We start from the raw sequence: 22519 nt of genomic DNA, 5'->3' as shown, positions 1-22519 counted from the left end.
AACATTCTTTGTTGCAACAGGATTCCATGGTTTACACGTAATTATTGGAACAATCTTTTTATCAACATGTCTACTTCGACACTCAATAAATCAATTTTCACCAAGACATCACTTTGGATTTGAAGCAGCAGCATGATACTGACACTTCGTAGACGTAGTATGATTATTCTTATATATCTCTATTTATTGATGAGGTAGATAATTGTTTTTCTAGTATAAATAGTACATTTGACTTCCAATCAGAAAGCTTGATATAAATCAAGAAAAACAATTCTAATTCTATCAACAAGAGTTTTCATTAGATTTATTATTCCAATAATTGTTATAATCCTGGCAACAACACTATCAAAAAAATTAATTAATGATCGAGAAAAAAGATCACCAGTTGAATGTGGGTTTGATCCAAAAAGATCAGCACGAATACCATTCTCAATACGATTCTTCCTAATCGCAGTAATCTTTTTAATTTTTGATGTAGAAATTGCACTAATTCTACCAATTGTAATTATTTTTAAAACTTGAGACATTATAATCTGAACAGTATCAACAATATTTTTTATTCTAGTTCTATTAGGAGGACTATACCATGAATGAAACCAAGGAGCATTACAATGAGCAGAATAAAGGGTTGTAGTTAAATATAACATTTAGGTTGCATTCAAAAAGTATTGATATTATCAATCAACCTTAAATAGAATAAGAAGCGAAATATTGCAGTCAGTTTCGACCTGGAAGATTGGTATGTACTACCCTTATTCTTATTAATTGAAGCCAAAAAGAGGCGTATTACTGTTAATAATATAATTGAACTATAATAGTTCCAATTAAGGAAATGTAAAGCCAATATGAAAGCTGCTAACTTTTTATATTAGCGGTTAAACTCCGTTAACATTTCTAAAATTTATATAGTTTAAATAAAACATTACATTTTCACTGTAAAAATAATATATCTATATTTATAAATACTTAAAAGTAAAAATACTTCCTTAACATCTTCAGTGTCACGCTCTAATTATAAGCTATTTAAGTAAACGAAAAACAATATTACCAAAATAAATATTCAAAAAATAAAAGTTAAAAGATAAATCTTGAAATTAGAATCATATCAACCTTGAATATAACCAATTAAATAAATAAATAATCTATATAAACCTTGACCACCAAGTAATTCACCTCAACCATAATCAAATGACTTAGATGAATAATAACCTATTTTTAAAGGAATATATCTAATAAACTTAGTTGAAAGAAAAGGTATAAATCATATAGAACCAGCAAATCTAACAAAAGAAAGTATACTTAAAGAAAATTAATTATGAGAAAAATCAAAATTAGAAATAAGATAACCTAAATAAGCACCTAAAATAACAACTGTAATAGTTAAAAACTTTAAATAATAAGGTAAAGCAATCACATGAGGAATAGGAAAAATTAATCAAGATAAAAGACTACCACCAAAAACAGCAACAAACAATAGACCAATTATTCCAAATGAAATATAATAACCCTTATCATCAAAAGAAAATCTAGAATAAAAATTATTATCACCAGATATTGAATAATAAAACAAACGAAAAGAATAGGAAGCAGTTAAACCAGTAGAAAAAAAAATAAAGAAAAAAAATTAAACAATTAATTCATCTTAAACAAACCATCTCAAGAATTAAATCCTTTGAATAAAATCCCGCTAAAAAAGGTATTCCACACAAAGATAAACTACAAACATTAAAACAAACTGAAGTTAAAGGTATGAAATTAACAATTGATCCTATAAAACGAATATCCTGAGAATCCTTCAAATTATGAATTATTGAACCTGCACATATAAATAATAATGCCTTAAATAAAGCATGAGCCAATAAATGAAAAAATGCAAGCTTTGGATAACCTATAGCCAAAATTCTTATTATTAAACCAAGTTGTCTTAAAGTAGAAAGAGCAATAATCTTCTTTAAATCAAACTCAAAATTAGCGCCCAATCCAGCCATAAATATAGTTATACAGCCAATTAAAAGTAAAAATCAACCACAATTATAAGTATCCAATATTGGTCTAAAACGAATTAATAAATAAACACCAGCAGTAACAAGAGTAGAAGAATGAACTAAAGCAGAAACAGGAGTAGGAGCTGCTATAGCAGCAGGAAGTCATGAAGAGAAAGGAATCTGAGCTCTCTTAGTTATAGCTGCTAAAACAATTAATATAGTAATGAGCTTTATTTCAAAAGAATTAGAAATAAAATCATAATAATAAATATAATTTCAACCACCAAAATTTAACATTCATGCAATAGAAATTAAAATAGCAACATCACCAATACGATTAGAAAGTGCAGTTAATATACCAGCACTATAAGATTTTACATTTTGATAATAAATAACTAAACAATAAGAAACTAAACCTAAACCATCTCAACCTAATAAAATTCGAATTAAATTAGGACTAATAATTAAAAAACCTTTAGAAAGAATAAATATTAAAACAATAATAATAAAACGATTTATATTCTTTTCACCAGATATATAATCCTCTCTATAATAAATAACCAAAGAAGAAATATATATAACAAAAGATATAAAAATAAGAGATATTCAATCCAAAATTAAAGTTATAACAACTATAGAACCATTTAAATTGAAAAGCTCTCACTCAACAAAAACTCTATAATCAATTATTAAATAATAAATACCTAAAATAAAAATTATAGTTCTCGAAATAAACAAAGAAAAAAAACTCAAAGAACAAATAGAAAATGAATTCACGGCCTAAGATGAAAAACTTCATATCATTGATTCCACAAAACAATATTTTTAATTAAAATACTTAAGCAAACTAAACAAAGAAATATTCACCCTTTAAACAGAGAATATTTAAAGGCAATCAATGTAAAAGTAAAAGATGATATTCACGAAAATAACCAAGAGAACAAGTATAAACACCAGAATAATAATTCCCATGCTGAGAATAAGAATATATATACAAAGTATAAACAGCTCTAAAAAAAGATAAAAAAATCAAAGCAAAGAATCTAAAAGAAGATCAAGATATAATTCTATGTAATAATCTAATTTCACCTACCAAATTTAAAGAAGGAGGAGCAGCCATATTTGGTGATCTTAAAAGAAATCATCATAAAGCCATTCTTGGCATCAAATTAATTATACCCTTGTTAATTAATAATCTTCGTCTACCTAAACGTTCATAAATAATATTAGATAAACAAAATAAAACAGAAGAACATAAACCATGACCAACCATTAGAGAAAGAGAACCTACACAACCTCATCAATTCATAGTCACAAATAAATCTTACAATAACACCTCCAGATAAACCTAAAGACAATCAAAAATAATTTTCCTTTAAACCCAAATAAGAAATAACCTTTATAACACGAAAAATACCATAACCACCTAACTTTAATAAAACACCAGCAAGAATTATTCTACCTGAAATAGGGGCCTCTACATGAGCCTTAGGAAGTCATAAATGAACCAAAAACATAGGTATCTTAACTAAAAAAGCCAAAATTATAAATACATAAAACATAAAATAATAAGAACCAAAATCAACCAATAAAGGAAAATATAAAGTATTAGAAAAATGATAAACCTTAAATAAAACTGATAATAAAAGTAATCTAGCAACCAAAGTATAAAAAATTAAATAAACACCAGCCTGCAAACGCTCAGGTTGATAACCCCAACCCAAAATTAAAAGTAAAGTAGGAACTAATCTAGCCTCAAAAAAAATATAAAAAGAAAGAAGACTTAATCTAGCAAATGAACAATAAAGCATAATTATTAAAATCAAAACCATAAAAACAAAAAAATTTGAATGATATGAACTTAAATAAACTGAACCTCTAGCAGTGATTATTAAAGAACAAATCCAAAAACTAAGTAAAATTAAACTAAAAGAAAAATAATCAATACCAAAATAATATCTAATTATATTCAAATCAGCATATGAATAAACACAAATTATAAAAACAAAACCCAACAGAAACATTAAAGAATGAACCAACCATCAACAATTATTTAATAAACAAAGAGGGATCAAAAAAATAGTTATAAATAAATACTTTAACATAAAGATAAACCAAAAGAATTAAAAAAATCATTACCATGAGAACGAATTATTGAAACTAAAATAGAAAGACCTAAAGCACCCTCACAAACAGAAAAAACTAAAAAAATAACAGGAAAAAAATAATCATAATCAAACTCAATAAGAAAAACAATAACTAACATAAATAAAGAAAGAACAATATATTCTAATCTCAAAAGAACCATTAATAAATGTTTACGTTTAGAAGAAAAAACATAAACACCAGCAAAATAAATCAATAAAGAAGTAAAAATAGAGAATATAAACATTAGTTTTAATAGTTTAAAAAAAAACGCCGGTCTTGTAAACCGGAAATAAGTCCAGCCCCCACTTTTAAAACTTCAGAGGTGGAAAAGCTTCCATCATCGGTCCCCAAAACCGGTATTTTAAATAAACTAACCCCTGAAATGATCAAAATAATAATTATATCATTATCAAATGTAATAAATATTAATTTTATTAAATTAAGACACCCAATATCAATAATGCTTTTTATTATCCTTCAAACCTTCCTAGTTGGATTAATAACAGGAACAATAATAGAAAGATATTGATTATCATATATTTTATTTTTAACATTTCTTGGTGGTATACTAGTATTATTTATTTACATTACAAGAATTGCATCAAACGAAATATTTCAGCCTAAATCAATCACTATAATTATTACATTAATAATGTGAGTATTTATCATATTAATATTAATTATTCTAGATATATCTATATTTATAGACTTTTTCAAAAACACCGAAACTATAAATATTGATAATTCAATCAATTATCAAGAAATAACAATATCTTTAGAAAAATTATATAATAGACCAACATTCATTATTACAATAATAATAATAATTTATTTATTTTTAGCACTACTAGCAGTTGTTAAAATCACCAATATTAATCAGGGACCTATTTGTAAAATAAGATAATTACTATTGAATAAACCCTTACGATTAAGACATCCTTTAATTAAAATTATTAATAACTCTTTAATTGACTTACCTGCCCCAACAAATATTTCATTTTGATGAAATTTTGGATCCCTATTAGGGTTATGTTTGGTAATTCAAATCGTAACTGGACTATTTTTAGCTATACATTATACATCAAATATTGAAATAGCATTCAGTAGTGTAGTACACATCTGCCGAGACGTAAATAATGGTTGAATTATCCGAACCTTACACGCAAATGGAGCATCTATATTTTTTATTTGTATTTACTTACATGTAGGACGGGGAATTTACTATGGATCTTATATATATATACATACCTGAATAATTGGTACAGTGATTTTATTTTTAGTTATAGCAACTGCATTTATAGGATATGTCTTACCCTGAGGCCAAATATCTTTTTGAGGTACAACAGTAATTACTAATTTATTATCAGCAATCCCATACTTAGGAACAGATTTAGTCCAATGAGTATGAGGAGGATTCGCTGTTGATAATGCAACATTAAATCGATTCTTCACATTCCATTTTGTATTACCATTTATTATTGCTGCTATAGCAGCAATTCATTTATTTTTTATTCACCAAACAGGATCTAATAATCCTCTTGGACTAAATGGAGATATTGAAAAAATTCCATTCCATCCATACTTTACCTTTAAGGATTCTATTACATTTGTAATAATAACATCGTTATTAATTATACTATGTTTAATTAATCCTTACCTATTAGGAGATCCAGATAACTTTGTACCTGCCAACCCATTAGTAACACCAGTTCACATTCAACCAGAATGATATTTCCTATTTGCATATGCAATTCTACGATCTATCCCTAATAAGTTAGGAGGTGTTATTGCATTATTTTTATCAATTAGAATCTTAATAATTTTACCATTTTATAATAAAACACCATTCCGAGGCATTCAATTTTACCCTATTAATCAAATTTTATTCTGAGCGTTTGCAGGCTGGTGTTTATTTAATTTTTTATACTTTGGTTGCTAGATTACCTTTATTATTAGTTTTATTTAAGGTTTATGATTTTTCTAATACTTTATATTTTCCTTTATTGGTTGATTTTGGTTCTTATTATTTTATGTTTTATGTATTTATAATTTTGGCTTTTTTAGTTAAGATACCTATGTTTTTGGTTCATTTATGACTTCCTAAGGCTCATGTAGAGGCCCCTATTTCAGGTAGAATAATTCTTGCTGGTGTTTTATTAAAGTTAGGTGGTTATGGTATTTTTCGTGTTATAAAGGTTATTTCTTATTTGGGTTTAAAGTTTAATTATTTTTGATTGTCTTTAGGTTTATCTGGGGGTGTTATTGTAAGATTTATTTGTTTTCGTCAGGTTGATTTAAAGTCTTTAATTGCACATTCTTCTGTTGCTCATATAAGAATGGTTATTGGTGGATTGATGACTATGAATTGATGAGGTTGTGTAGGTTCTCTTTCTCTAATGGTTGGTCATGGTTTATGTTCTTCTGGTTTATTTTGTTTATCTAATATTATTTATGAACGTTTAGGTAGACGAAGATTATTAATTAACAAGAGTATAATTAATTTGATGCCAAGAATGGCTTTATGATGATTTCTTTTAAGATCATCAAATATGGCTGCTCCTCCTTCTTTAAATTTGGTAGGTGAAATTAGATTATTAAATAGAATTATATCTTGATCTTCTTTTAGATTCTTTGCTTTGATTTTTTTATCTTTTTTTAGAGCTGTTTATACTTTGTATATATATTCTTATTCTCAGCATGGGAATTATTATTCTGGTGTTTATACTTGTTCTCTTGGTTATTTTCGTGAATATCATCTTTTACTTTTACATTGATTGCCTTTAAATATTCTCTGTTTAAAGGGTGAATATTTCTTTGTTTAGTTTGCTTAAGTATTTTAATTAAAAATATTGTTTTGTGGAATCAATGATATGAAGTTTTTCATCTTAGGCCGTGAATTTATTTTCTATTTGTTCTTTGAGTTTTTTTTCTTTGTTTATTTCGAGAACTATAATTTTTATTTTAGGTATTTATTATTTAATAATTGATTATAGAGTTTTTGTTGAGTGAGAGCTTTTCAATTTAAATGGTTCTATAGTTGTTATAACTTTAATTTTGGATTGAATATCTCTTATTTTTATATCTTTTGTTATATATATTTCTTCTTTGGTTATTTATTATAGAGAGGATTATATATCTGGTGAAAAGAATATAAATCGTTTTATTATTATTGTTTTAATATTTATTCTTCCTATAGGTTTTTTTAATTATTAGTCCTAATTTAATTAGAATTTTATTAGGTTGAGATGGTTTAGGTTTAGTTTCTTATTGTTTAGTTATTTATTATCAAAATGTAAAATCTTATAGTGCTGGTATATTAACTGCACTTTCTAATCGTATTGGTGATGTTGCTATTTTAATTTCTATTGCATGAATTTTAAATTTTGGTGGTTGAAATTATATTTATTATTATGATTTTATTTCTAATTCTTTTGAAATAAAGCTCATTACTATATTAATTGTTTTAGCAGCTATAACTAAGAGAGCTCAGATTCCTTTCTCTTCATGACTTCCTGCTGCTATAGCAGCTCCTACTCCTGTTTCTGCTTTAGTTCATTCTTCTACTCTTGTTACTGCTGGTGTTTATTTATTAATTCGTTTTAGACCAATATTGGGTACTTATAATTGTGGTTGATTTTTACTTTTAATTGGTTGTATAACTATATTTATGGCTGGATTGGGCGCTAATTTTGAGTTTGATTTAAAGAAGATTATTGCTCTTTCTACTTTAAGACAACTTGGTTTAATAATAAGAATTTTGGCTATAGGTTATCCAAAGCTTGCATTTTTTCATTTATTGGCTCATGCTTTATTTAAGGCATTATTATTTATATGTGCAGGTTCAATAATTCATAATTTGAAGGATTCTCAGGATATTCGTTTTATAGGATCAATTGTTAATTTCATACCTTTAACTTCAGTTTGTTTTAATGTTTCTAGTATATCTTTGTGTGGAATACCTTTTTTAGCGGCATTTTATTCAAAGGATTTAATTCTTGAGATGGTTTGTTTAAGATGAATTAATTGTTTAACTTTTTTCTTTATTTTTTTTCTACTGGTTTAAATGCTTCTTATTCTTTTCGTTTGTTTTATTATTCAATATCTGGTGATAATAATTTTTATTCTAGATTTTCTTTTGATGATAAGGGTTATTATATTTCATTTGGAATAATTGGTCTATTGTTTGTTGCTGTTTTTGGTGGTAGTCTTTTATCTTGATTAATTTTTCCTATTCCTCATGTGATTGCTTTACCTAATTATTTAAAGTTTTTAACTATTACAGTTGTTATTTTAGGTGCTTATTTAGGTTATCTTATTTCTAATTTTGATTTTTCTCATAATTTATTTTATTTAAGTATACTTTCTTTTGTTAGATTTGCTGGTTCTATATGATTTATACCTTTTCTTTCAACTAAGTTTATTAGATATATTCCTTTAAAAATAGGTTATTATTCATCTAAGTCATTTGATTATGGTTGAGGTGAATTACTTGGTGGTCAAGGTTTATATAGATTATTTATTTATTTAATTGGTTATATTCAAGGTTGATATGATTCTTATTTCAAGATTTATCTTTTAACTTTTATTTTTTGAATATTTATTTTGGTAATATTGTTTTTCGTTTACTTAAATAGCTTATAATTAGAGCGTGACACTGAAGATGTTAAGGAAGTATTTTTACTTTTAAGTATTTATAAATATAGATATATTATTTTTACAGTGAAAATGTAATGTTTTATTTAAACTATATAAATTTTAGAAATGTTAACAGAGTTTAACCGCTAATATAAAAAGTTAGCAGCTTTCATATTGGCTTTACATTTCCTCAATTGGAACTATTATAGTTCAATTATATTATTAACAGTAATACGCCTCTTTTTGGCTTCAATTAATAAGAATAAGGGTAGTACATACCAATCTTCCAGGTCGAAACTGACTGCAATATTTCGCTTCTTATTCTATTTAAGGTTCATTGATAATATCAATACTTTTTGAATGCAACCCAAATGTTATATTTAACTACAACCCTTTATTCTGCTCATTGTAATGCTCCTTGGTTTCATTCATGGTATAGTCCTCCTAATAGAACTAGAATAAAAAATATTGTTGATACTGTTCAGATTATAATGTCTCAAGTTTTAAAAATAATTACAATTGGTAGAATTAGTGCAATTTCTACATCAAAAATTAAAAAGATTACTGCGATTAGGAAGAATCGTATTGAGAATGGTATTCGTGCTGATGTTTTTGGATCAAACCCACATTCAAATGGTGATCTTTTTCCTCGATCATTAATTAATTTTTTTGATAGTGTTGTTGCCAGGATTATAACAATTATTGGAATAATAAATCTAATGAAAACTCTTGTTGATAGAATTAGAATTGTTTTTCTTGATTTATATCAAGCTTTCTGATTGGAAGTCAAATGTACTATTTATACTAGAAAAACAATTATCTACCTCATCAATAAATAGAGATATATAAGAATAATCATACTACGTCTACGAAGTGTCAGTATCATGCTGCTGCTTCAAATCCAAAGTGATGTCTTGGTGAAAATTGATTTATTGAGTGTCGAAGTAGACATGTTGATAAAAAGATTGTTCCAATAATTACGTGTAAACCATGGAATCCTGTTGCAACAAAGAATGTTGATCCATAAACTGCATCTGCAATGGTAAAAGGTGCTTCTCAATATTCATATGCTTGAAGTATTGTAAAGTATAGTCCTAATAACACTGTGAAGAATAATCCTTGTAGTGCTTGAGTATGATTAGATTCCATTAAACTATGATGTGCTCATGTTACTGTTACTCCTGATGCTAAAAGAATAGCTGTATTAAGTAATGGAATTTGTATAGGGTTAAAGGGTTGAATTCCTATTGGAGGTCATAGTATTCCTAGTTCAATTGTTGGTGCTAATCTTCTTCTAAAGAATGCTCAAAAAAATGAAACGAAAAATAATACCTCTGATGCAATAAATAAAATTATTCCTCATCGTAATCCAATTGATACAAATCCTGTATGTAATCCTTGATATGTTCCTTCTCGTACTACATCTCGTCATCATTGAATTATAGTTAGTAGGGTAATTCCAAATCCAATTATGAATAAGTTAATATTAAATAGGTGGAATCATTTTGCTAGTCCTGATACTAGGACTATTGCTCCAATTGCTCCTGTTAATGGTCAAGGTCTATAGTCTACTAAGTGGAATGGGTGGTTTGAGTGAGTTGTTAACATAGGTTTAATATACTTCTCTAGAATGTAGAGTTCTTAGAATTGAGAAAACATAGGCTTGAATTATTGCTACTGCTGATTCTAGAATTAATAGAAGTATTTGTCCAATAATTAGTAATGAGATTAAGTTTATTGCTATAGATGGTCCTGTGTTTCCTAATAAGGTTAATAATAAGTGTCCTGCAATTATATTTGCTGCCAACCGTACTGCTAATGTACCTGGTCGAATAACATTACTAATTGTTTCAATTAGTACTATAAATGATATTAATGCAGGCGGTGTACCTTGTGGTACAAGGTGTGTAAATATATGATTAATATGGTTAATTCATCCAAATAATATAAATCTTAGCCATATAGGTAGGGCAATTGCAAATGTTAATGCTAAATGTCTTGTTCTAGTAAAAATATAAGGGAATAATCCTATGAAATTGTTAAATAATATTATAATAAAAATTGAGATGAAAATGAATGTTGTTCCATTAAATGATTTTGGTCCAAGAAATGTTTTAAATTCATTATGTAAGGTTAAATTTAGTTTATTTCAGATAATGTTAATTCGTGATGGTGTAGGTCAAAATAGTGATGGGATTAATAATAGTCCTAGAAATGTTCTAGTTCAATTTAATGATAAATTAAAGATGTTAGTTGATGGGTCAAATGTTGAGAATAAATTTGTTATCATTTTCAATTTAAGTACTTTCAGTCATCTGATGAATTTCAAGGTGTACTAATTTTTTTTAGTTACTTTAGATTGACCCTCTAATGTTATTTATTTTAACTAACTCCTTAAATTATCTTAGATAATCACTTAATAAATAAATTTACTGAAGTTCTTTCAATTACAATTGGTATAAATCTGTGGTTTGCTCCACAGATTTCTGAGCATTGTCCAAAGAATAATCCAGGTCGATTTATTGTGAATGTTCCTTGATTTAACCGACCTGGCGTTGCATCAATTTTAACCCCTAATGCAGGAACTGCTCATGAGTGTAGAACATCTGATGCTCTTGTTAATACTCGTACTTCTGTATTTATTGGTAGCATTGTTCGGTTATCTACATCTAGTAGTCGGAATCCTTCATTTCCTAGGTCTTGTTCTGGTGTTATATAAGTGTCAAATTCTACGTCTATGAAGTCTGAATATTCATATCTTCAATATCATTGTCGTCCAATGGTTTTAATTGTAATTATTGCATCTACTGAATCATCAAGTAAATATAATAGTCGTAATGATGGAAGGGCAATAAAAATTAATGTAATTGCTGGTAAAGCTGTTCAGATTGTTTCAATTAAATGTCCATGAAGTATATTACGGTTAGTATAGGCAATAAATAATATATAACTTAGGGCATAACCTACAATTACTGTAATTAATAATAATACGACCATAGTATGATCATGAAAGAATGATAATTGCTCCATTAATGGTGAAGCTCCATCTTGAAGAGATAAATTTGATCATGTTGCCATTAATAAATATTTTCTAATAAAAGGTCAAACCTTTATTTGTAGAGCTTAAATCTACTGCACTAATCTGCCATATTAGAATCTAGAGATTAATGGTAATTCTGAGTAACTATGTTCTGCAGGAGGGTTATTTTGTAGTCATTCTGTTGATCTTCTTATGTTAGCTCTAAATATAATTGCTCGGTTTGTAATCATTCTTTCTCATATAATTACAATGAATATAATGATTCCTACAATAGAAATTGTAGACCCAATTCTTGATACTACGTTTCATGATGTATATGCGTCTGGGTAGTCAGAGTATCGTCGAGGTATTCCTGCTAATCCTAGGAAGTGTTGAGGAAAGAATGTTAAATTTACTCCAATGAATATAATTGTAAATTGGATTTTTAATCATGTATTATTTATAGTTAATCCTGTAAATAGTGGATATCATTGAATGACACCTCCTATAATTGCAAATACTGCTCCTATAGATAATACATAATGAAAGTGGGCTACTACATAATATGTATCATGTAATACAATATCAAGTGATGAATTTGCTAATACTAATCCTGTTAATCCACCAATTGTAAATAGGAAAATAAATCCTAGAGCTCATAATAATGGTGGATTGAACTTGAATTTAGTTCCATATAATGTAGCTAATCATCTAAATACCTTAATTCCTGGAGGTACAGCAATAATTATTGTTGCTGATGTAAAATATGCTCGTGTGTCAACATCCATTCCTACTGTAAATATATGATGTGCTCATACAATAAATCCTATTAGTCCAATTGATAGTATAGCATAAATTATACCTAATGTTCCAAATGATTCAATTTTTCCTCTTTCTTGACATACAATATGTGAAATAATTCCGAACCCCGGTAGAATTAAAATATAAACTTCTGGGTGTCCAAAGAATCAAAATAGATGTTGATATAGAATTGGGTCACCCCCTCCTGCAGGGTCAAAGAATGATGTATTTAAATTTCGATCTGTTAATAATATAGTAATAGCTCCTGCTAAAACTGGAAGTGAAAGAAGGAGAAGTAATGCTGTAATAGCTACAGATCATACAAATAAAGGTGTTTGATCTAAAGTTATACTTTCTGATCGTATATTAATTGCTGTTGTAATGAAATTCACTGCACCAAGAATAGATGATACACCTGCTAAGTGCAGTGAAAAAATAGCTAGATCTACAGATGCACCCCCGTGTGCAATAGCTCCTGCTAGAGGAGGGTAAACTGTTCATCCTGTACCAGCACCATTATCTACTATAGAAGATGTAAGAAGAAGGGTTAGTGAAGGTGGTAGTAATCAAAAACTTATATTATTTATTCGTGGAAATGCTATATCTGGTGCACCAATTATTAGTGGAACAAGTCAATTACCAAATCCACCAATTATAATAGGTATTACTATAAAGAAAATTATTACGAATGCGTGAGCTGTAATAATAACATTATAAATCTGGTCATCCCCAATTAGAGATCCGGGTTGGCCAAGTTCAGCACGAATAAGTATTCTTATTGATGTTCCTACTATTCCTGCTCATGCTCCAAATATGAAGTATAAAGTACCAATGTCCTTATGGTTTGTTGAGAATAATCATTTTTGCGGTAAGATGGCTGAATTTTAGGTGGTAGACTGTAAATCTACTTATGAGATGTTTTCTCTCTTATCATATTTAGGTCTTATATTCAATTATGATTCTAGACTGCAATTCTAAAGGTGTAAAATTTTACTAAGGCCTAAAAGATTATTCTTTTAATTATAACTTTGAAGGTTATTAGTTTGATTAACTTAAGTCCTTAGTATAATGAAATTAAGGTTGATGTTGAAATCAATCCTATTGTTGAAATTATTACAGTTATAGGAAGAATGATTCTTGATTTTTGGGACTTTATCTTTATAGATCACGAATTTTCTGTGTATGATATAATTAGAGCTGAGAATCTAATACGTATATAGTAGTAGAGTGTAATTGTAGTTAATACAACTATAATAGTTATAATAGTTGTTATATTGTTTTCTATTAATGATTGTATTACAATCCATTTTGGTAAGAATCCAAGGAATGGTGGTAGTCCACCTAAAGATAATAAAGATAAGAATATTATGAATTTAATTTCGGTTTTTATATTTCTGGCTGAATAAATTTGATTAAATAATAAAACTATAATTAATCTTAATAGTGAGTAAATAATGAAGTATAGCTCTCAGATGTTTTCTCTGACTGTTAATGATCTAATTATTCAACCTAGATGTCTGATTGATGAATATGCTAAAAGTTGTCGTAAGGATGTTTGATTTAAACCTCCTATTGCCCCAATAATAATTCTTAAGATAATAATTGTTCAAATAAAAGTTCTTAATTGAATACAATAAGATAAGACCATTATTGGGGCGATTTTTTGTCATGTTATTAATGTTAAACAATTATTTCATCTTGATGCTCCTATAACTTCTGGAAATCAGAAATGGAAAGGTGCAGCTCCAATCTTTAATAATAGTCTAGATCTAATTATTATTGATGGGATAAATTCTGTTTCCCATCCCATGGGATATTTTATTTGAATCAGCAAAATTGAAAATAATAATATTGTCGATGCTATTGCTTGGACAATAAAATATTTAATTGATGATTCATTTATTATTATATTTTTATTTCTTGTTAGGAGCGGAATAAATGAAAGTAAGTTGATCTCAAGTCCTATTCAAACCCCAAATCAGGAATTTGATGAAATGGACAGGATCGTTCCTATCATTAATGTTGATAGGAAGAGAAGTTTTGTAGAGTTGTTGGTCATTAAAAAGGAGAGGATTGATACCTCTATAAATGGGGTATGAACCCATTAGCTTGTTTAGCTTACCTTTTTACATTAAGGTTTATGATGCACGTTAGTTTTTGATACTAAAGGAGGTAGTTTAATTCTATCTTATGTAATTTTAATGAAGGTAATTTTATTTACTTTATTTACCCTATCAAGGTAACCCTTTAATCAGGCACTTCATTTATTTAATATATAAATCGAAAGTTTTTTTTTGAAATTCTTTTATATATTATTTTGTTTAATTAGGATTAATTTATCCTGCTCATTTTATATATATATATATATATATATATATATATATATATATATATATATATATAACAAATAATTTATATTAATATATTACATTTAATTGAAATTAAAGTATTATAAGTTCATCTTACCATTATCAATTGACTATTTTAATGCAATTATTTACCTAGGATTATAGCTACTTATGTTTTTAGCTTAAAATAGGTTATTATAATATAATATATATAATAATATGTAATTTAATATTTAATATTATTATAATTGGATATAATAAATAAAATTATTAATTTAAATATAAAATATTATAATTAATATAAATAATTATATTAATTATAATATTATAATTATGTAAATTATCTATAATTAGATTATTTAACTAATATATATGAAAGTTAACTTAATATAAAAAAAAGAATTCATATTAATAACATATTATATTAAATTACATAATTGTATAAAATATATTTATTATATTATTTAATCTTTCTTTATTTATTAGTGAAAAGAAAGATTAAATAAGAAAGAATATAATACATTTATTGCTATACATGTTCCATATTAATCTTTAATTATATATAATAGAGAAGTTGTTGTGGTCATACATAGAGGCGTTTCTTTTTTTTTTTTGCTAATGTTTGTGGTTTTTTTCTTTTTTTTCTTTAAATATTTGAATCTTTTATTTTTTCCTGAATTAATAGATTTAAAATTTTCTTATTTTTTATTGTTAAAAGTTTTATTCTTGCTTGTTTATTCACTTTTTCTTTGTATTATATGTAAGTTTTGTTAGACTAAATGTTCTTTTTGCAGTAATTTGAGTTAATTACCAAGTGATTTTGGATTTAGCAATTGATTTAGTATCGGCATAATTCGTGCCAGCAGCTGCGGTTATACGATTGATACAAGTGAATATTATTGGTTAAAACAGTTGTTTATATTATTAGGGTTGAAATATAAATTTGTAAGGTGAAATGTTAAAATTTATTTGTGGCCCTTTTTATGAATCTGTGAAATTTAAATAATAAACTAGGATTAGATACCCTATTATTTTAAATGTTAATTATATTTACCAGGGTACTTTTAGTTAAGGTCTTTAAACCCAAAGAATTTGGCGGTATCTCATTCCATTCAGAGGAACCTACCCCATGATTGATAATACACGATTTACTCTACTTAATTTATTTGTTTGTATATCTCCGTTATCAGAGAATCTTTTTAGAGTTATAATTCTCAAGATTTATAATTATAAAATATTTCAGGTCAAGGTGCAGCTTATAGTTAAGAGGAGGTGGGTTACAATAGTAATTTAATTTATTTAATTTAACTGATATTGGCTCTGAGATGTGTACACATCGCCCGTCGCTCTCATTATTGATTATTCTATTTTATTTTAAAGTAGCTTCAATTTAGATGAGATAAGTCGTAACATAGTAGATGTACTGGAAAGTGTATCTAGGAAGAGTTTCAAGATATAACTTATTAGTAAAGTGTTTCATTTACACTGAAAATTTTTCTGTGCAAATCAGGATATCTTGATTATTTATTTTATTATATTTATTTTTTGTTTATTTAATTATTTAATATAAATAATTTTATTGTATTTTTGTCTTAGTATATTTTATAGAATTGATTTTTTAAATTATAGTTTATTGGTAATGTAAGTGTTTTATGAAATATTATTTTAAATTTTTTTAAGTAGATTTTATTTATTGTACATTTTGTATCAGGGTTTATCAAAATTTTAGTATTTATTTTACTTGTCTCGATTTGGGTTGATTTATAAATAATTTATAGTTAATGTATCATAATTATTATTAAATTATTTATAGAAATGAGATGTTAATCGTTTCCCAAGATATCTAGTTTCTTAAGAAAAAATTTAATTTTTTAAAGTTATTTGTTTTTATTAAATTTTTTAAGTAAAAATATTAACTTATTTATTCTTTAAGGGATAAGCTTTGAAGTTAATAACCTATAATTTATTTTATAGAAATATAATAGTAAGCTTTAAACCAGCTATCTTTAAGATTACGTTTTAGTTCATTATTTTTTATTTTGATTTTATAAATATTTTAGGTTTTTTATTAAGATTATTAATTTAATTTTAAAATTTTTGTAATAATGATAGAATTAGTATATTTATTTGTATGAAATTTCTACCTTGTGAACTTATTATAAGGAACTAGGCAAAATTGATTTCCGCCTGTTTATCAAAAACATGTCCTCTTGTTTATATTTTGAGGTCTGGCCTGCTCACTGAGCGTATTTTTAAAGAGCCGCGGTATTTTGACCGTGCAAAGGTAGCATAATCATTAGTCTCTTAATTAGTGGCTGGAATGAATGGCTTGACGAGAAATCAACTGTCTCTTAATAAATTTTTGAATTTAACTTTTGAGTCAAAAGGCTTAAATTCTTCTTTAGGACGAGAAGACCCTATAGAGCTTGACATTTTACTTTTATATAGTTTTTTGTTTGTCTTTCTATATTTAATGATGATGTTTTGTTGGGGTGACATGAAGAATAGATAAACTCTTCATTATTATATCATTTATTTATGTTTGTTATTTTGATCCATAATTTATGATCATAAGATTAAGTTACCTTAGGGATAACAGCGTAATTGTTTTTGAGAGCTCATATCGACAAAGCAGATTGCGACCTCGATGTTGGATTAAGAAAAATTTTGGGTGCAGGAGCCCAATGATTAGGTCTGTTCGACCTTTAAATTCTTACATGATCTGAGTTCAGACCGGCATGAGCCAGGTCGGTTTCTATCCTAAGATTGTTAATCCATATTAGTACGAAAGGACCATATGGTTAAAATATTTTTTGTTATATTGATTAATATTAATTTATTTACTATTTTGACAGATTAATGTGTTGAATTTAGAATTCATTTATGTAGATTTTTTCTACAAATAGTATTGATACTTTATGATTTATTTATATTTATTTTTAATTTTCTTTTATTGGTTATTTGTGTTTTAATTAGTGTTGCCTTTTTAACTTTATTAGAGCGTAAGGTTTTAGGTTATATTCAGATTCGAAAGGGTCCAAATAAGGTAGGTTTTGTTGGAATTCCTCAGCCATTTAGAGATGCTATTAAGTTAATTTGTAAGGAGCAGCCAATTCCTATTATATCTAATTACCTACTTTATTATTTTTCCCCTGTTTTTAATTTAACGATTTCTTTAGCCGTTTGAGTAATTTTTCCTTATTTAACTTATATGTGTTCTTTTTCTTATGGATTTTTATTTTTTTTATGTTGTACTAGATTAGGTGTTTATACTGTTATAATTGCTGGTTGATCTTCTAATTCAAATTATTCATTATTAGGTTCTCTTCGTTCTGTTGCTCAAACAATTTCTTATGAAGTTAGTTTAGCTTTAATTTTATTGTCTTTAATTATTTTAATTGGTAGTTTTAATATGTTTGATTTTATAAACTATCAGCTTTATTGTTGATTTATTATTATTTCTTTTCCTTTAGCTTTAGCTTGTTTTGCTTCTTGCTTAGCTGAAACTAATCGTACTCCTTTTGATTTTGCTGAAGGGGAATCTGAGTTAGTTTCAGGATTTAATATTGAGTATGGTGTGGGTGGTTTTACTTTAATTTTTTTAGCTGAATATACTAGAATTGTCTTCATAAGAATGTTATTGGCTTTAATTTTTTTGGGCGGTGATTTTTATTCTTTTATATTTTTTATTAAGCTTGCTATTATATCTTTTGGTTTTATTTGGGTTCGTGGAACAATACCACGGTTCCGTTATGATAAATTAATGTACTTAGCTTGAAAAAGTTTTTTACCTTTATCTTTGAATTTTTTTATTTTCTTTGTTGGTTTAAAGATTTTATTTATCTCATTTGTTTAGTGAAATTTTTTGAGAAAAGTTAATAGAAGAGTTAAACTTATAATTTTATGTTTTCAAAACATATGCTTTTCCTAAGCTAATTAACTTTATTCCTTAATTAATTTATCTCATGCATTTGCGACATGGACATTAATTAAGAAATATGTGAAGTAAATAATTGTTAAGATTTGACCTGTTATAATATAAGGTTCTTCAACAGATCGTTTACCAATTCACGTTAGTAAGCATACAACAACTACTATAATTCAGAATAAAATTTGATTAATAGGGTAAAATTGAATGCCTCGGAATGGTGTTTTATTATAAAATGGTAAAATTATTAAGATTCTAATTGATAAAAATAATGCAATAACACCTCCTAAATTATTAGGGATAGATCGTAGAATTGCATATGCAAATAGGAAATATCATTCTGGTTGAATGTGAACTGGTGTTACTAATGGGTTGGCACGTACAAAGTTATCTGGATCTCCTAATAGGTAAGGATTAATTAAACATAGTATAATTAATAATGATGTTATTATTACAAATGTAATAGAATCCTTAAAGGTAAAGTATGGATGGAATGGAATTTTTTCAATATCTCCATTTAGTCCAAGAGGATTATTAGATCCTGTTTGGTGAAGAAAAAATAAATGAATTGCTGCTATAGCAGCAATAATAAATGGCAATACAAAATGGAATGTGAAGAATCGATTTAATGTTGCATTATCAACAGCGAATCCTCCTCATACTCATTGGACTAAATCTGTTCCTAAGTATGGGATTGGTGATAATAAATTAGTAACTACTGTTGTACCTCAAAAAGATATTTGGCCTCAGGGTAAGACATATCCTATAAATGCAGTTGCTATAACTAAAAGTAAAATCACTGTACCAATTATTCAGGTATGTATATATATATATAAGATCCATAGTAAATTCCCCGTCCTACATGTAAGTAAATACAAAAAAAAAATATAGATGCTCCATTTGCGTGTAAGGTTCGGATAATTCAACCATTATTTACGTCTCGGCAGATGTGTACTACACTACTGAATGCTATTTCAATATTTGTTGTATAATGTATAGCTAAAAATAGTCCAGTTACGATTTGAATTACCAAACATAACCCTAATAGGGATCCAAAATTTCATCAAAATGAAATATTTGTTGGGGCAGGTAAATCAATTAAAGAGTTATTAATAATTTTAATTAAAGGATGTCTTAATCGTAAGGGTTTATTCATTAGTAATTATCTTATTTTACGAATAGGTCCCTGATTAATATTGGCGATTTTAACAACTGCTAGTAGTGCTAAAAATAAATAAATTATTATTATTATTGTAATAATGAATGTTGGTCTATTATATAATTTTTCTAAAGATATTGTTATTTCTTGATAATTGATTGAATTATCAATATTTATAGTTTCGGTGTTTTTGAAAAAGTCTATAAATATAGATATATCTAGAATAATTAATATTAATATGATAAATACTCACATTATTAATGTAATAATTATAGTGATTGATTTAGGCTGAAATATTTCGTTTGATGCAATTCTTGTAATGTAAATAAATAATACTAGTATACCACCAAGAAATGTTAAAAATAAAATATATGATAATCAATATCTTTCTATTATTGTTCCTGTTATTAATCCAACTAGGAAGGTTTGAAGGATAATAAAAAGCATTATTGATATTGGGTGTCTTAATTTAATAAAATTAATATTTATTACATTTGATAATGATATAATTATTATTTTGATCATTTCAGGGGTTAGTTTATTTAAAATACCGGTTTTGGGGACCGATGATGGAAGCTTTTCCACCTCTGAAGTTTTAAAAGTGGGGGCTGGACTTATTTCCGGTTTACAAGACCGGCGTTTTTTTTTAAACTATTAAAACTAATGTTTATATTCTCTATTTTTACTTCTTTATTGATTTATTTTGCTGGTGTTTATGTTTTTTCTTCTAAACGTAAACATTTATTAATGGTTCTTTTGAGATTAGAATATATTGTTCTTTCTTTATTTATGTTAGTTATTGTTTTTCTTATTGAGTTTGATTATGATTATTTTTTTCCTGTTATTTTTTTAGTTTTTTCTGTTTGTGAGGGTGCTTTAGGTCTTTCTATTTTAGTTTCAATAATTCGTTCTCATGGTAATGATTTTTTTAATTCTTTTGGTTTATCTTTATGTTAAAGTATTTATTTATAACTATTTTTTTGATCCCTCTTTGTTTATTAAATAATTGTTGATGGTTGGTTCATTCTTTAATGTTTCTGTCGGGTTTTGTTTTTATAATTTGTGTTTATTCATATGCTGATTTGAATATAATTAGATATTATTTTGGTATTGATTATTTTTCTTTTAGTTTAATTTTACTTAGTTTTTGGATTTGTTCTTTAATAATCACTGCTAGAGGTTCAGTTTATTTAAGTTCATATCATTCTAATTTTTTTGTTTTTATGGTTTTGATTTTAATAATTATGCTTTATTGTTCATTTGCTAGATTAAGTCTTCTTTCTTTTTATATTTTTTTTTAGGCTAGATTAGTTCCTACTTTACTTTTAATTTTGGGTTGGGGTTATCAACCTGAGCGTTTACAGGCTGGTGTTTATTTAATTTTTTATACTTTGGTTGCTAGATTACCTTTATTATTAGTTTTATTTAAGGTTTATGATTTTTCTAATACTTTATATTTTCCTTTATTGGTTGATTTTGGTTCTTATTATTTTATGTTTTATGTATTTATAATTTTGGCTTTTTTAGTTAAGATACCTATGTTTTTGGTTCATTTATGACTTCCTAAGGCTCATGTAGAGGCCCCTATTTCAGGTAGAATAATTCTTGCTGGTGTTTTATTAAAGTTAGGTGGTTATGGTATTTTTCGTGTTATAAAGGTTATTTCTTATTTGGGTTTAAAGTTTAATTATTTTTGATTGTCTTTAGGTTTATCTGGGGGTGTTATTGTAAGATTTATTTGTTTTCGTCAGGTTGATTTAAAGTCTTTAATTGCATATTCTTCTGTTGCTCATATAAGAATGGTTATTGGTGGATTGATGACTATGAATTGATGAGGTTGTGTAGGTTCTCTTTCTCTAATGGTTGGTCATGGTTTATGTTCTTCTGTTTTATTTTGTTTATCTAATATTATTTATGAACGTTTAGGTAGACGAAGATTATTAATTAACAAGGGTATAATTAATTTGATGCCAAGAATGGCTTTATGATGATTTCTTTTAAGATCATCAAATATGGCTGCTCCTCCTTCTTTAAATTTGGTAGGTGAAATTAGATTATTAAATAGAATTATATCTTGATCTTCTTTTAGATTCTTTGCTTTGATTTTTTTATCTTTTTTTAGAGCTGTTTATACTTTGTATATATATTCTTATTCTCAGCATGGGAATTATTATTCTGGTGTTTATACTTGTTCTCTTGGTTATTTTCGTGAATATCATCTTTTACTTTTACATTGATTGCCTTTAAATATTCTCTGTTTAAAGGGTGAATATTTCTTTGTTTAGTTTGCTTAAGTATTTTAATTAAAAATATTGTTTTGTGGAATCAATGATATGAAGTTTTTCATCTTAGGCCGTGAATTTATTTTCTATTTGTTCTTTGAGTTTTTTTTCTTTGTTTATTTCGAGAACTATAATTTTTATTTTAGGTATTTATTATTTAATAATTGATTATAGAGTTTTTGTTGAGTGAGAGCTTTTCAATTTAAATGGTTCT

The 22519-nt window shown here is 26.5% G+C and overlaps 2 protein-coding genes and 1 long non-coding RNA gene across 3 annotated transcripts in view; all 3 read right to left on the bottom strand.

Moving 5' to 3' along the window:
* Window positions 1–22519, bottom strand: part of LOC126302212 (NADH-ubiquinone oxidoreductase chain 5-like) — a 219170-nt gene that overhangs the window by 18768 nt on the left and 177883 nt on the right. The gene's annotated exons all lie outside the window — the stretch shown is intronic.
* LOC126302228 (uncharacterized) overlaps window positions 1–22519 on the bottom strand; it is a 54486-nt gene that overhangs the window by 8251 nt on the left and 23716 nt on the right. The window lies entirely within an intron of this gene.
* On the bottom strand, window positions 1029–2355 carry LOC126302216 (NADH-ubiquinone oxidoreductase chain 5-like). Its single transcript, XM_049991733.1, has one exon. The coding sequence runs from the start codon at window positions 1986–1988 to the stop codon at window positions 1638–1640; it is 351 nt and encodes a 116-aa protein (XP_049847690.1). The 5' UTR covers window positions 1989–2355; the 3' UTR covers window positions 1029–1637.

Source organism: Schistocerca gregaria, unplaced genomic scaffold (assembly GCF_023897955.1).
Source record: "Schistocerca gregaria isolate iqSchGreg1 unplaced genomic scaffold, iqSchGreg1.2 ptg000169l, whole genome shotgun sequence".
Lineage (NCBI taxonomy): Eukaryota > Metazoa > Arthropoda > Insecta > Orthoptera > Acrididae > Schistocerca > Schistocerca gregaria.
This window is presented reverse-complemented; position numbering and strand designations above follow the sequence as displayed.